Raw genomic sequence first — 17083 nt, 5'->3', positions numbered from 1 at the left:
GTGTGTATTAACCAACTGATAGAAACTATTTGTGTATTAACCAACTGATACAAACCTTTTGTGTATTAACCAACTGATATAAACCATTTGTGTATCAACCAACAGATAGAAACTATTTGTGTATTATCCAACTGATATAAACCTTTTGTGTATTAACCGACTGATATAAACCATGTGTGTATTGGCCAACTGATATAAACCATGTGTGTATCAACCAACAGATATAAACCATGTGTGTATTAACCAACTGATATAAGCAGAATGTTTTGATACAATAAACTAAAACAATCATTTAAGTCAAAAATTAAAATACCAAGTGCACAACTTCGTTCTGTACAAGAATATGTGCAAGCAATGTCCAATTCTACTAAACAATGAATGAAGAAATTGAAAAGTTGTAAATGACTGCCAATCCTTCACCTGTGAAACTCTCTTTTACTTTACCTTCACTGTCTTTTATGAAAAATTTGAACCATTTTTTTCAGCTGTACTGCATTTTGCATATAATCTAAGTTACAACACTTTGTAAGTTTTGAAGGACTTTAGAGCATGGTGTGATTTCATATAATTTCATGTTCTATAATTAATCAAATTCAAACTTTTTGTTGGGTTTCCAAGTAAACTTTCAACATCTGCTGGCTGTTATTTTGAAATGCCCCAGGTTGATCAGACCCTAACTACTTCAATAAGAACCCAGCCTTTACTCAAGTGTTGATGAAAAGTTACCAAATAATCACCAGACATTAGTTGGTCAGTATAACTTTTGAGTTTGTGAAGTTGCTGTATACACATCATTGTTATTTCAGGATCATCTAAATTCAGTGTGATGAATGTTTAAGAGCATTTATAACTCCTGGCTGTAATCTTTTATAATTTTACCATGTAATTCAATCAAAGTCAATTCACTTCATTTTTCCTTCACTAAGCAAAGCTTTTTCTTATATAAATGTACTTTTCTATCAATGTAGACCATTTGCTAGCCTCTAGATGTTGTTTTTGTTGTTAACCCCACATCTCCTTAAATTAATATTGATTTTAACAAATTCTAGATGGTAATTTTTTCCTGGATATTTGAACATATTGATTATTTGCTTAACCCCTAGAGGCAAATTTTACATGTATATTCAGGAAGAGAACAAATAAACAATCTGAAAGGTATGTTCTGCAAAGAGCACAGATTGGGATTAAGGATGAGAAATACTGAATGCCACTCTCAATGTAGTTATGTTTGACAGGGGTATTAGATTTTTAACAGACTACATTGAGCTACCTAGAGAGAACAGGACCAGCACAAATCAACCACATCACCATGTGTTTCTGTTCAAGATAATTTATGTCTGCCTATGGTTTGTTTAAGTTTTTACCACATCTTTATTGTTGTTGCTTATTTTACCCTTTCTAAGGCTTGTACATTTCAGTTTTATTTTTTGTCATAAAGATTTTTGGTGAAAAAAGCTTCTGGCCTGCAATAATAGTGATTTTGATTTTTAAAGTTCCTGCAAAGCAGTTAATAAAATTTTTCATCCATCATAAAAAAAAAGTTTAAATGAACATTCTTAATCGTATAATATTAAGAAGTATCTGTTCAGTATTAGGGGCTTTCCAAACATAATGAATCATTGTATATTTATTGTATATCATTTTATTTACAAAATATTACTTATTGCATGATATTTGTTTTAATACCATGGTAACAGGAGTCAATTTTTGTTTCATCATGGTACAATATGATGTCTTCAATATTTACAGAATGATGCAGTGATTGTTATGTGTTACAAAATAGGGAATGATAATGATACGTATAATTCTCTGGTTATTAATGACAGAGTTCAACAAAATTCATAGATGCATTCTACAGAATTCTTCCCACATAGCACTTAGGAATGCAATGAAAATAGTAAAATCGTCACCAGCAACTTCTGAACTTGAATGCTTAAAACTTTAGATTTTCACAGACTGGTAAAAAATTTAACAATCTACATTTACAAAACTGTACAAGAATAACATTCAGTGTGACAAGAACTGGGTTTGTCATTTTCCTTATTGAGACTTATATTACTGATATATCGTAACCATGACACTTGTCACACCCCTAACAACTGTTTAGATTCTTGTTCCTCATCCTGTAAATTGTCACTAGCGTATTTTTGTAAAAGTTCCATCTTTTTCCTCATAACTAAAGCTTCTTCAATCTGAAATGAATGATAGATAAATCAATATTAACTTAGTTTTAAATGTGCTATATTTCCCCCTTAAAATAAAATGTTATGGGCAGGTGATTTTCCTTAGCATCAAATATTTTAATAAAGATGATTATCAATCCTTATACAAATGAAATAAGTGAAGAAAGGCATCAAGGGTTGATAATATTTTTGAGAGATTTTTGTCATTTTCAAAGTGATATTAATGTTCCATGTTCATGGTCATCAGTTTTCAAGAGCTCAGAAAAGATGTAATTTCAACATCATAAAATACCAATACTGTCCATGTCAATCAATATGTGTTAGAGTAAACTATCCTTGTTAGTTATGCAAGAGAAAAAATAATTTTACTCTATGTACTAAATTCAGTTCTTGAAACATCAAAACTGGGTGCACATACTTTGATCAGAATACATATATAGGTGTAAACACTGCATGCCCATAGAGAGGTTAACTTCTTTTCTTAAAAAGTAAATAAAAAAATAAAACAAACATTCTTAAAATATTATTAATACTGTACAATCTGCTTGTTAAATTGGAAAAACTCAAATTTGAATTGTCTGTATGTAACTGAACACTTGCCTTGTGTTTAAAACAAAAGAAAAGTCAGAAGGAAAACTAGGTGGAAAATGTGACAATTGGACCCTCTAGTAAAACACATATACATACAAAGAACACTTGAATTACAGCCTACAGGTCATTCTAAACAAGCATTCTGCATGCAATACTTAGTCCCCAACCAGCTAAAAATTCATTGTACTGAAACAAAAGTCTAACTTGATCTATAACTTGTCATGGTGTAAACTATATAAGAAATATCAAATCAATATCTTCAAGCATGACGAAAAAAAGTGTGGAAAACAGATTATTTGCATGAATTTTCTAAGTCCTAGAAACATAACTCTGCAAAATAATCATCGAACCGAACAAAATTCGAAACTAGATCTGTAACTTGTCATGGTAAAACTATATACTAAATATCAAATCAATATCTTCAAGCATAACAAAAAAAAGTGTGGAAAACTGATTATTTGCATGAAGGACCATAACTCTGCACAAAATCATCAGACCGTAACAAAATTCGAAATTGATCTGTAACTTGTCATGTTCAAACTATATACCATATATCAAATCAATATCTTTAAGCATGATGAAAAAAAGTGCGGTTAACTGATTACTTGTGTGAATTTTTGAAGTCCAAGGACCATAACTCTGCACAAAATCATCAGACCCAAACAAAATTCAAATTTGATCTGTAACAAGTCATGATAAAACTATGTACCAAATATCAAATCAATATCTTCAAGCACAAAGAAACAAAGTGTGGAAAACTGATTTGCCCGACTGATGGATGGACAGACAGACATAGTGCAGACCTATAGTCCCCTTCGACTTTGTATGTAGGGGACTAAAAATCTCAGTTTTATTACCTGACAGGTATTCAAATGTTAACAGGCTGATAATATTCATGCCATGCTAGGTTTTAGATAAAAGAATATCTGATCTTCAAAATTCTGAGTTTCAGAAATTTGAATATTCATCTCAGTCATTCCTGTAAAATAAATTGGGAAAGACTGACTCATTGATGGCAAACTAAAAAAATGCCAAAAAATGATTTGCCAATACAAATGAAAATGTCTAAGATATTTACCTGTTTTTGTGATGGCACAGGAACATGAGCTATAAAGTGTTCTTCTTTGTCTGCTTTTTCTTCTGTCTTCATTTCTTCTTCATCAACAATCTTAATATTCAAAATAAGAAAAAAATGTAACTTCAAAAGTCCAATCTTTTATTAAACCATGGTTTACTTAAAACTGTTCATTATAAAGTCTGCTCTCTAAACAAATGACATAACAAGAAAAATCAATGAATTCTCACAGGACCTGCCTAGCATGAAGTAACAATAAACGATGTTTAAAGGTAATAATTTAGTAAAACTAAATTCAGAAATTTTTGCGACGTTTTAAATTATTGCGACCAATTGTTTTGATTGCATAGTTTTTATGCAGCATTTCCCAATATCCATTAATTAATATCTCATGTTTGTTCACTGTTCAACAATCGCTATAATTAATGCATGTAAAAATTTCAGAATTTCCAATAGTTTGTCTTCCAACTTCACCACTGTTACATCTGACTAGATTTTATTATTTTCAACATCAAAGAACATTTTCCTATTTTAAATGCAAGTTAAGAATGATAACAATAATACTACCAACACTATCATTTATTAAAATTGAGTAACTTATTAATACTAATATAAGGTTTCATAAAAGTAGTAGAATAACAGTATCATTCATAATTTTATGTATGTTATCATATGTCAACATCTGTCTGTAAACATCTAAATACAAAACATTTCTTAAACAATTTTTGCAATATATTCTATATTGGAATGTAAATTATTCTAAAATGTCTTAAAGTGACCATAATTTTTTGGTTAGAATGTAAAATGCCTTATCTCTAAATCTAAAATGTTCTTAGGAGTTACCTTACCTTATATATATAGCTTAAGAAAATGTATCTGTAATTTATTAGATGAATTGAAAATCATAGAATTTATTTGATATCTATTTTTCCATTCTGTTTTAGATATGACAGATTTCCATGAATTTTGGTATACATAATTTCATCTCTTGCTGTGATCTTTGGACTAGGACGTACATAATTTCATCTCTTGCTGTGATTTTTGAACTAGGACATAGGTGCAACACATCTGCCATACCAACTGTTTCATCTGGAGTTAACTCCCCTTACAAATAAACATCTCGTTATCAGGTTCTCCCCATACCTATTTTTTGTCAAGACTTAACTTCATAAATCTACAACTTGATCAACATACCTCTGTATCTGGTTTATATAAAGACTCCTCTTCCATATCTACATTTTCCTCAAGAGTTACATCCCCTAACAGTTTTACAACTTGATCAACATACCTCTGTATCTGGTTTATATAAAGACTCCTCTTCCATATCTACATCTTCCTCAGGAGTTACCTCCCTGTACCTCTGTATCTGGTTTATATAAAGACTCCTCTTTCATATCTACATCTTCCTCAAGAGTTACCTCCCCTAACAGTTTTACAACTTGATCAACATACCTCTGTATCTGGTTTATATAAAGACTCCTCTTCCATATCTACATCTTCCTCAGGAGTTACCTCCCTGTACCTCTGTATCTGGTTTATATAAAGACTCCTCTTTCATATCTACATCTTCCTCAAGAGTTACCTCCCCTAACAGTTTTACAACTTGATCAACATACATCTGTATCTGGTTTATATAAAGACTCCTCTTCCATATCTACATCTTCCTCAAGAGTTACCTCCCCTAACATTTTACAACTTGATCAACATACCTCTGTATCTGGTTTATATAAAAATCCTCTTCATATCTACATCTTCCTCAGTAGTTACCTCCCAATACCTCTGTATCTGGTCCTCTATCTACATCTTCCTCAAGAGTTACCTCCCCTAACAGATTTACAACTCGATCAACATACCTCTGTATCTGGTTGATATAAAGACTCCTCTTTCATATCTACATCTTCCTCAGGAGTTACCTCCCCTAACATTTTTACAACTTGATCAACATACCTCTGTATCTGGTTTATATAAAGATTCCTCTTCCATATCTACATCTTCCTCAGGAGTTACCTCCCCTTTAGCAATAGCTGCCTGTCTCTCCTTCCATTCTGATACCTTTTCAACTGTGACTAAAATAGAAACCCAAACCTTTGATATGAAATTCTCCAGTATAATAAATATTTCCAGCAACTTAAAGAACAGAAAAATAAGGAGATGTGGTATAATTGCCAATGAGACACAACTATCCACCACAGTCCAAATGACATGCATTTAAATAACTTTTTTCTTGTGATATTTTTTCATGATTATCTAGACACAAACAATCTCCTTATTCTATTTCATCCAACTGAAGTGTTTTCCTCAATACACTTTAACTTCATGTATAAATGTATTTTTCAAAGCAATAATTTCAAAATAATCTTTTTTGTATGTCTAACATCAAGCTGGCTTTTATTTTTTATTTTTTAGTTTACAAAACCAACTAATTTCAAAACTTCTCCATTACTTTTGTTCATCCTGCAGGTGATAATTTTCAACATTCTATTTATTTGGTACAATAAATTTCAATATAGTATGGCTACCATCAATATACATGTAATTTGATAGATGGTATATTCTATCATCCTTAATCTTATCTTACCTTTTTTCTCCAGTTCTATTTCCTGTGGAATAATAATCCCATCATCTTCATCTCTGTATCCATAGTAATCTGCATCAATATTCTTCATCATTTCTGCTCTTGTCTTTCTTGCTTGTTTAGGAGCTGTAATAACAATTAACAGTCCAATTTATTATCTCAAACCACAAATATTTCATAAAACATGAAAAAGTTTTACACATTCCCCACTGTATATAACTAACTCAAGTATAATTCTGTTGAAAGACTAATGGTAAACTTGACATTAAGGTCTAATTCTTAACTTTACAGATATTTATTTTGAAAGAGGGTCATCCATGTCTTATTGACACATCTAATAAAACATTTTTTAAGGGTCAACATGAAAATAAAAGAAATTTGAAAACAGTAGAACAAGAAAAGATCACTCCCCAATTAAACAAAATATGATGATAAATTCTCAAGATACAATGCTATTCCTCAAGTGTAATCTTTTTTAATCAATTGAGTTATTAAATTTTCTTACGCTCTTGTTCAAACAAGTCTCGAACTCCTGGTAAATCTTTTGCTGCACCAAAATATCTACAATATAAAAGGATCCATATTTTTTGTACAGCTGATGACATCAATGAATTAGATCTCACTTATTTTAAAGACCTGCATACCCTTTCCATGTGGAACTTTGAACTGATTAAATGTATACACACTTCTGAGAAGGTATTATATATACATCAATCATGTGATGACCTCAGCATTAGGCATTCTTGGAATAAACAAAATTTCATCTGCATGGAATATCAACATCTTGATAATGTCAAGATGAAAAATGGAATCAGTTATAATTGCTTTAAATTATTTTTTACAGTTATAAAACAGTGGTATAAAGAAATGTACCTGTCAACGTCCACTCTGTGTTTTTTTTGTTAGATGTATTTCTATTTTGTTTCCATCTGATGAGTTAAGCCTTTTTTAACTGATTTTTATAGTTTGTTCTTATGTTGTACTGTTACACCACTGTCCCAGTTTAGGGGAGGGTTGGCGCCTTCAAACGAGTTTAACCCTGCCACATTTTGTATGTGTCTGTCCCAAGTCAGCAGCCTGTAATTCAGTGGTGGTTGTTTGTTGCTGTGTAACATGTTTGTTTTTCGTTCATTATTTTGTTCACAAATTAGGCCGTTAGTTTTCTCGGTTGAATTGTTTTACATTTGTCATTTCAGGGCCTTTAATAGCTGACTATGCGGTATGGGCTTTGCTCATTGTTGAAGGCCGTATGGTGACCTTTAGTTGTTAATTTCTGTGTCATTTGGTCTCTTGTGGAGAGTTGTCTCATTGGCGGCAATCATACCACATCTTTTTTTTCATATTCTCTTTTCAATGAATAGTGGTACAACTGACTACTAATTTGGTAAAATTGATATAGCTCATTCATTCCTGTTACAGAATAGTAACTTCGTATTTTGTGCTGTTACATCACTGTCCCACGTTAGGGGAGGGTAGAGCTCTTACAAACATGTTTAACCCTGTCACATTCTTTATGTGCCGGTCCCATGTCAGGAGCCTGTAGTTCTGTGGTTGTCGTAGGTTCATGTCTGTCATAATTTTTTTTCATAAATTGTTTTGTTATAAATAAAGCTGTTAGTTTTCTTGTTTGAATAGTTTCATATTTTTCATTTTGGGGCCTTTTATAGCCGAGTTTACAGTGAGGTTTTTTCTCATTGTTGAAAGGCTGTGCAGTTGCCTATTAATGTTTTCATCTACCTCATTTGAATTATGGTGGATACTTGTCTAATTGCCAATCATACCACATCCAGTGTTCTCCCCAGGATTTTTGGATAGCACCAGGGTAACGCGTGTGAACAGCTTGGTGAAATGATTCATACATTCAGTTGTGTCGTGTGGCGTCGCTATATTTCTAGTTACTACAGTTTTTATGTCTCTTGTTTTGTTTTAATACTGTGGTACTGTGTTATGTCAGAATATTATTGGTTAAAAAGATCAATAAACAGTTTGTATACTTTTAATATTTTTTAAAAATAAATAAAACATGATTCATTACATAATATTCATCTAAATTTAAAGTAATTAAATCTTTTATAAAATCCATGATCAATAAAAATAAAATATCATTCAAACAGGAACATATATATTGTTAGATATACTGTTCCCAGATTCAAAAGAGAACAAAAATGTACAATTTAAAAAACTTTCTAGTTTCTAGAAAGAAAGTTGTTGTATGTGAAAGGATTCCTGTCATAAGGAGATACAAAATTGTGTTATAATATTAACCAGTTTCTATCTTAAATTTTAATAAAAAGAAATTTTTCATAAATTTTAAAACATTTTGCCATAGATTTCATGTACATGTAAATATTAACCTTTCTTGTCTTCGGTGATAATCAAACATAGATACAGACTTAATACTGCACTGAAATCTAAATCTTAATTTGTCATGATCCATTTAAAAAGAATTCCTAAATCTATAAATTTATATCTTAGGTCTATAGATCTATAAGTAACCATATTCAATGTCAACAACAAAGTCTCCCTATTTTCCCGCCTAAATGACAGGAAGTAGATATAAATAGATTTAACATGTGCTTATGGATTAAAATTGCAAGATCACTTCTGTTATTCATTAATGATCATATGGATATAGATATCCAGTTTGAAGGTACAGTCATGCATTTTATTTATAAAATAGAATAGATTGCAGTTAATTGTAAATAATCTTGAATATTCTACGTGAACTAACTGGGTCATGTGATCCTTCCCCTGTGAATTACTTGTTGACAGTTTGAAACCGGAATATCATGCAATAGTTATGTCATAATAAAAGATAATTTTGGCCATGGTTTAATCAGAGACATATAAAACTATAATATAAGTATTGGGCTAACTTTATAATGTACAAAATATGTACCGTCGTGTGTACAACTATCGGGTCAACACGGTTTGTGTACAAAGTATTTGCCGACTTGTCAGGCGGTGAGTGAAGCCTTAAAATAGTTATCTTTGATCATAAAGTTATGATCTCTAAATTAAAACACAAAAGAATCATGTAAAAAGTGTTAATTACATCGATTAAATCCAATCAACAAAGGTTAACCTCATAAAGGTAAATCGATCACGTGGTGTAAACAATCCGTGTTCAACTGGTTTGAACTGGTCAAATTTCACCTGGAATTTTATACCGCACGGAAAAGATTTAACAAGTCGTTTAAAACTTTACTGATTTACGATTTTTTAACTGAAAATTTTAGCACCACAGAGAAAAATTATACATCGCGGAAAGAACGATACCACCACGGTAAAAAATTATACATCGCGGGCCCGCGGTCCTTTAAGGACCTGGGGAGAACACTGCACATCCCTCCCCATCATTTTACCTCTTGTGATTATAGGGATGCATTAAAATCACTAGCTTCAATTTTGAAGGCATCTATTGTAAAATTATATTGTAAAGATAATAATGTTTGTTTTATTGTGTTGATGAGTTGCTGTCTCATTAATGTATATCCCATAACTCCTTTTCTTCATATGAAAAGATGAGGATACTTTTGATAAGTATTATACAACTTACTTGTAGCCTTTATTTCCTGGAACTTCTTTACCATCTGTATCTAAAATTTTTGGTCCAACATTCTATTTCAAAATATATAAGCAATGAGAATTATTAGTTTTAGCCATATAAAACAGTAACATGCTAAAGACAAAAGGTTCATTTCTTTATTGATACCTACCGGTATTCAATTTATATACTTGCAGACATTTTTTTTTAATTGATTTGTTAGCTTTCTGCAAAAAATTTATACTAAATGAACAAAGAGACTTACAAGAGGTATTCAATTCAATCAAAACCAATGTTATTGTCACACTGAGGTAGGTAATATACATTTTGTTTTCACATGTAACTAGCTTTATTTGTAACTTTCATAGCAAATTGTTCCCCCTAGTAAAATACCTGCCCCTTTACAGTGCAATAAGAAGGACAGGCAATTAAAAAATATATATAATGACTGAGTTCAGCTTTGCTTTAAATAAATATGGTGAATGTATTAGTAATTATGTATTTTTTATTCAAAGTCAACCTTTCAAGGTTTACCAAATTATTATTACAATAACACTGGTGTAATTAAGACACATGTACACATATCAAATATTTCAAATCAATTATATGCTAAGAGCTGTCCTAATCTAGATGTGACAGGTGATCACAATAGCTTCAATAATTAAAACTTTTCAGTAAATGTCCAGATGAAGAACACCAATAAAAGTCCTTAATTATACTGTAAAGTGATTTATTTTCAGGTTTTTCATGTCCGCGATTTTGTTCTTTTTTAGACATCAAATGTACCAGAGGTAAATTTTGTTTTTTTTTATGTAGAACAAAATTAGTGAAAAAAAAGCTTGTGAAAAATTTCCTGTGTATAGAAATTCCAACAAAGAGTGTTATCTCATGTATATCCATCTCATTTTCAAAAGGTAAGTTATTTATAGCTTTGTATATTCAATCTGTCATAAATAAAATGCATAAAACTTCAAGAGCTACGTACATGTATGAGAAGGACAGCTAGAATATATATGTTTTTACAGAAAAAATTACTGACCTTGTAATCTGCACCTCCAAGTTCCTTTATTCTATCTTCCCAGTGACCTTTCTCTCGTAATAATTTGTTGATTTCATCATTTAAATCACGCAGTTTGAATTCTCCTAAACCAGCTGCAAAAAGTCAAAATCAGTAAGAAATTATTTATCTGAATGTAAAAATTTACATTTACCCTCATTAAATGTTTCCCCATTAACAATTCTAGGACTTCATAACTATCCATGTCTTACAGGGATCCCATATCTTGTGTCTAAAATAGCAGTTATTCTTTAACATGAGAAAACGCTTTGTAAGAGAATGTCATTGTACATCATTCTCTTGATTTATTTAATGAAGACTAGAATTTCAAATAATTAAAATAAGGTATACATTTTGCATTGTCTATTTACAATAAAAAATCATTGTGTAAAGCTGTAAATGGATTCATCTCTCTACATAAAATATACTATTTCCCTTGGATTCATATCATGTACAATATAACATTTCAAACTGTTTTCTAATTTTGTATTATTATTCCCTGGCTCCGAAGAAGGGGTATACTGTTTTACCCCTGTCTGTCCAATCGTCCCATGAAATTTCATTTCATCTTTCTCATGAACTACAAATCAGAAATTTGGTATCAGGCTTAATGTGAGCATGATATCAGTCTGATTCCATTTCAGATTCATCACTATCAACTTCCTGTTGACCAATACTTGTTCTTACACACAATGGCCATGTGTGAAATTTTACGTACATTCCATACATTTAAAAATGTATTTCAAAATTTTAAATTGACTGTATCTCTGGAAGTATAAAAGCTACATATATCATTATTTTCATATTCAGATGCAGTTCAGCAACTTCTAAATGCATACAAATTTCATCAAAATCCAAAATATTACCCAATTACATATACTTTGCTTTAAAATGTTGGTATCTTACCATTTTGTATCTGTGCTACTTTCCTGGAAACTTCTCCAATGATTTGTCTTCTCCATTTTTCACACTTATGAAGTTCATCACATTCTGTGGCTAAATAAGGACGTCTTTCCTGGAAAAAAAACCCCAACAAAATGATAATAATACAAAAAACTTTTATGTGTTACAGTGCTATTGCAATTTCAATCATTCATGTATTCAACTAAATAAAAACATGCTGCTTGCATATTGTTGTCGTTTGTTGTTGTATATCATATTGATATTTTTATATTTTTCGTTTATTGTTTTGTACATAAATCAGGCCGTTAGTTTTCCCTTTTGAATTGTTTTACATTTGTCATTTCGGGCCTTTTATAGCTGACTATGCAGTATGAGTTTTGCTCATTGTTAAAGCACATATGGTGACTAGTCAAAATGTCTAACTGTTTTATGAACTACAATGTACATTTTGTTCTCAGTAAATTGGATAGTTTTCCCGAATTTTCTAAGTCTATATGTAAGTAAAGTGGTAGGCAATATTATTTTATTTTGGCTTTAAAAAACCGTTATGTTATTAAAAAAAAACCAGTATAAACAGTCTTATCATACCTGATCTTTCAGGCCTCCTTCCAAATGAGCAGCCCGCCACCTGGCCAAGGTGGTCCTGAAACAATGAAAAAAAAAAATAATTAAAAAAACTTGGTTTAAATCAGTATCAACTATCTATCATGCAAATTGCGATGAAAAATTCACAAAAATAATAGAAAGTCAAATTTAAAATAACATGAAATAGTTCTTGCTTATTAAAATTACTTCTTCAAAGGGGGTAGGTGGTACAAATGTTTTTTTTTCCAAAATAATATAACATTTAAATTTGGGCATACATGTACATGTAGCTGAACATCCTGTATAACATGTTTAAAAAAATAGAAATATTTGTATGTATTTTTTTCAGCTCATAATGCAACTAATTGTTACTAATGCCAGCTAAATTATTTTGATTTCTCATGTTAATTCCCACTTACTACAATGTATATATTTCTTAAATTAATATGTAATTTTTGGTAGATTTAAGAAAAAATTCGCAAGGGTTCCGCGGAACCCATTGTCTCCCCTACTTTTGCTGTTAATCGCAGGCTCAACAAAAATGAGGAAAAAAAAAAATTAAAATATTCCTTTAGATACTATCTTTTGATTTTAAGAAGCTTCTGTCAAAGTTTGGTATAAATCCAGGATAGTTTATGAATCTAATAAATGTTTTAAAAACTTTAACTGCAGACTGTATTTGATGTTAACTGGAGGAAGAACTAAGTCCATTTATAAGTAAAATACGGATAAACAGGTACAAAATTTTAACAAAATTTCCTTCTAGATACTAGCTTTTGATCCTAAACAAGCTTCTGTCAAAGTTTGGTACAAATCCAGGACAGTTTAAGAAAGTTATTAAAATTTAAAAAACTTTAACAACAGAGTGAATGTAATGTTTCCCGGCAGAAAAACTAAGTCCATTTACAAGTAAAATACGAAAAACAGGAATTTTATATTTACAAAATTTACTTCTGGATACTATCTTATGATTATAAACAAGCTTCTGTCCAAGTTTGGTAGAAATCCAGGATACTTTAAGAAAGTTATTAAAATTTCAAAAACTTTAAGCACAGAGTGAATATTTGTGGACGCTGCGGACACCGGAATGTAGGATCGCTATGTCTCGTTTTTTTCAACTAAAGTCGAAGGCTCGACAAAAAAGAGGAGATTTTGCAAAGACAAGTTTTTGGGACAGACAGGATAAAACAATACTTGTCTGAATCGTCTCCTAACAAATAATATTGGACTCTTGGAGACATAATAAAATTTCAGATACTCACATGGCCTTCTCACTGTTTCTTGCCTACATAATAAAATATAAGAAAAAGATTGAGAGAGTATTAATAAATTAAGCTACAATTCATGATTTTTAAAAGTGCAAATAGTTTTTTCTAAATAATGTTACAGCAAGGATACCAAATCCTGATGTTAAGCAGGAATAAGATCATCTCCCTTTGAAATAGAAATAAATACATGTATGCTTCTGAAATGCTGACATTTGAAAAGCCTCATATTCATATATTTTGTTAAGTATATCATATATATGCATTTTAGAATGGAAGATTTAGCATATTAAATGCATTTCTTGATGGTATTAATGGGGCCTTAGCCACGATTTTCTCTGTTTCTAACATTTATAAAAGTGGAAATGTGAAATAAAGTGTCTTAATTAAATTTCGTCAAAATAAACTAAAAAATATAGATATTGTATCATTTGCTTGCAAGTCAATAATTCAACCCATTTAAATAGGTTTTCATCCAACCTTCAATTACACCCTCAGCTGTAGATGGGTTAATCTTTAATAAAGTAATTTATTGCAGGGATCTCCATGACCTGTTTTATGATGGTGCACTGCCATCGTTAAAATATCTTCCGCCACCGTCAAATGATCCCAGCCATTGTTAAATTATATTCCACCATCGTCAAATGATCCTCGCCATTGTCAAAATTTGTTTTTGTTTCTTTAGTTAGCAATTATAATAACTTGCATGTAATTGCATAACCCTTAGGCCTTTTGTATTATAATCCAAAGGGTTCCCTGATTACAGTTTTAAAGACCCGAGGGATATCCGGCTAAAGATCGCTAATCACTTGTACAGGTAGATCGACACACCTGACAGGAGAACACTTGATCAAGACAGATGATTGATTACATTATTTAATTACGTTTCAGCAAATGCTTATGAAAATTTAGATTAAAAAAAATAAATTTTAAATCCAGTTACAAAAAAAGTTTAACAAGTTGTGCTTTATATTGACTTACGCAATCAGCATCCCCCTTTTTAAACGAGTACAAAATAAGACGTAAAACAGAAAATAATTTCATGCCAAATAAAACGAGTACAGCAATTATCGATAATGTTGAATCACTTTACACGTTTAAAAGAAATTTCGTATCGTAATTTCGAATTCATTTCGTAGTTTACAATCAAATTGATACATCTGCTTTTCCGGTTTACATTCAGAATCGAAAGATGCATGTTGCATAGTAAAACCTTTTTAGTTGTAAACGTTTGCCATCCAAATCTTTCTTCAGCGTTTTACAAAATGGGTACAAAACTTCTTCTTGTTGTTGATGCTGCAAATCGTCCATACCCGTTCATAACTTCTGAATTTGACAATGAAAAAAAGGTCCCCTGATTTTTAAGCCCTATTCATTACCAAAATAGCAAGAAAACGACGTGGGAACCATAAGGATAGCTTGTAGTCATTCTTGACTAAGGCGGAGCCATGCAGGCTTGGCATTAGTATTGTTACAAATGACAATTAATGAAAATATTGGTTATTTTATAAGGAAATAAGCATAATAAGCAATATATTAGCCTGTTCACCATTCCTTACATGAAAATGAAGGAATAAAATACTTTCGATGAGGCCAAACGTAGACGTGGGGTTTTGCCATGGTGAAAGTTCCTCCATTGCTAAATTTTCATCCATGGAGATCCCTGATTTATTGTATGGGTTAAATTGATTTGATCTATACAGTCAGGAATCTGATGTACAGTAGTTGTCGTCTGTTTATGTAGTTCATACGTGTTTCTCGTTTTTATATAGATTAGACTGTTGGTTTTCCCGTTTGAATGGTTTTACACTAGTAATTTTTGGGGCCCTTTATACCTTGCTGTTCGGTGTGAGCCAATGGTCCGTGTTGAAGGCCATACCTTGACCTATAATGGTTTACTTTTATAAATTGTTACTTGGATGGAGAGTTGTCTCATTGGCACTCATACCACATCTTCCTATATCTATGATATAGCAGTTATCATTTTACATTACAAATGGTAATAAACTAGTAGGAAGTATTTAGCTTGCTGTACACTTTTAACCTCACATCTACATGTACTCAGTGGTGTCGTTAGCCCAAAATAGAAGGGCACCGCGCCCTGTGTGCCCTCATCCGCGCCCTTCTGCCCTGACACCTTTTCCCAAAAAACCCTTGTGCCGTTTTGGCAATGTACAGGTAAAATTGCTTTTTGTCTCATCGATTTCTAATCACAAAGTGAATTATTCAGAATGTAAGTCACTGCTTCATTACATACTCCTTGTTGTATTCATAACATCGATCAATAATGAGTAAGAACACATTAAATAAATTAAGATAGGCATTTGATCAGATACAGAAAAGAAAATGTAAAAATACTACAAGAAAATAGAAATTTAAAAAAAGGGGGACTAGTTTCAAGACAAAGCACTTTCATTATGTAAATGACGCACTAGTTAGACTAAAAACACGAAAACAACCATATTGTAGTTATACTAAGAAATATTCTTCGGAGGGGGGGTTATAATTATAGTTATTTTGACTCTTTTGGTTAATAGTGATGTGATGTATGAACGTGTATTGCCATGTATTATGAACATGTAGTATGATTCTATGAATGCAAATTTTATAGAATAAATAATCAAAACAACAACTTATCCTTATTGTCAACATATACAGTAAAAAAAAAATGTGAACTCGTGATACACACAGAAACGTAGACAAAATAAATTAGCAGTGCCTTTTCCTATCATAAAAAAGTGCCCTGCCCTCCACTGGCACCCTGCCCTCCACTGGCACCCTGCCCCTTTCAATTTCTAGCTGGAGCACTGTAACAGTACTTATAGTCATTGATAGTCTTTTATTCATAAATAAACAGATAAAGTTCTGGGCAATCAGTGAATTATTCAGAATGTAAGTCACTGCTTCATTACATACTCCTTGTTGTATTCATAACATCGATCAATAATGAGTAAGAACACATTAAATAAATTAAGATATTCATTTGAGATACAGAAAAGAAAATGTAAAAATACTACAAGAAAATAGAAATTTAAAAAAAGGGGGACTAGTTTCAAGACAAAGCACTTTCATTATGTAAATGACGCACTAGTTAGACTAAAAACACGAAAACAACCATATTGTAGTTATGCTGAGAAAAAGTTGAAGTACATATCAATAGATAAAATTACCATTTTTCAGTGTTTCACATTTCAAACGTTCAGAAAAAATATTCCGGAAGTGCCTTGATTAGTTTGGTGGACCTAAAAGATGGTGGTTTTGCTAAAACATTGATATCGAACACAAATTTTTTTCCCCTTTAC

At 31.3% G+C, this 17083-nt stretch overlaps 1 protein-coding gene across 1 annotated transcript; it reads right to left on the bottom strand.

Annotated features, from left to right (window-relative positions):
• Positions 1 to 1619: 1619 nt before the first annotated feature.
• Positions 1620 to 17022, bottom strand: LOC127706964 (pre-mRNA-splicing factor ISY1 homolog). The gene is made up of 11 exons (XM_052211708.1): positions 16952 to 17022; positions 13779 to 13801; positions 12520 to 12574; positions 11935 to 12043; positions 11011 to 11123; positions 9984 to 10045; positions 6930 to 6985; positions 6428 to 6550; positions 5797 to 5915; positions 3853 to 3942; positions 1620 to 2192 (listed from the first exon to the last, which is right to left on the bottom strand). The coding sequence occupies exons 1-11, from the start codon at positions 16952 to 16954 to the stop codon at positions 2085 to 2087; spliced, it is 861 nt and encodes a 286-aa protein (XP_052067668.1). The 5' UTR covers positions 16955 to 17022; the 3' UTR covers positions 1620 to 2084.
• Positions 17023 to 17083: the final 61 nt, after the last annotated feature.

This window comes from Mytilus californianus, unplaced genomic scaffold, assembly GCF_021869535.1.
Source record: "Mytilus californianus isolate M0D057914Y unplaced genomic scaffold, xbMytCali1.0.p SCAF_1, whole genome shotgun sequence".
Lineage (NCBI taxonomy): Eukaryota > Metazoa > Mollusca > Bivalvia > Mytilida > Mytilidae > Mytilus > Mytilus californianus.
The sequence above is the reverse complement of the archived record's forward strand: the minus strand, read 5'-3'. Positions and strand labels throughout refer to the sequence as shown.

Coding starts and splice junctions, on each gene's coding strand:
- LOC127706964 (XM_052211708.1), bottom strand. Junction 12,575..13,778: donor AGAAACAGTGAGAAGGCCAT/GTGAGTATCTGA, acceptor TCATTGTTTCAG/GACCACCTTGGCCAGGTGGC. Junction 5,916..6,427: donor AATAGAACTGGAGAAAAAAG/GTAAGATAAGAT, acceptor TTTCTATTTTAG/TCACAGTTGAAAAGGTATCA.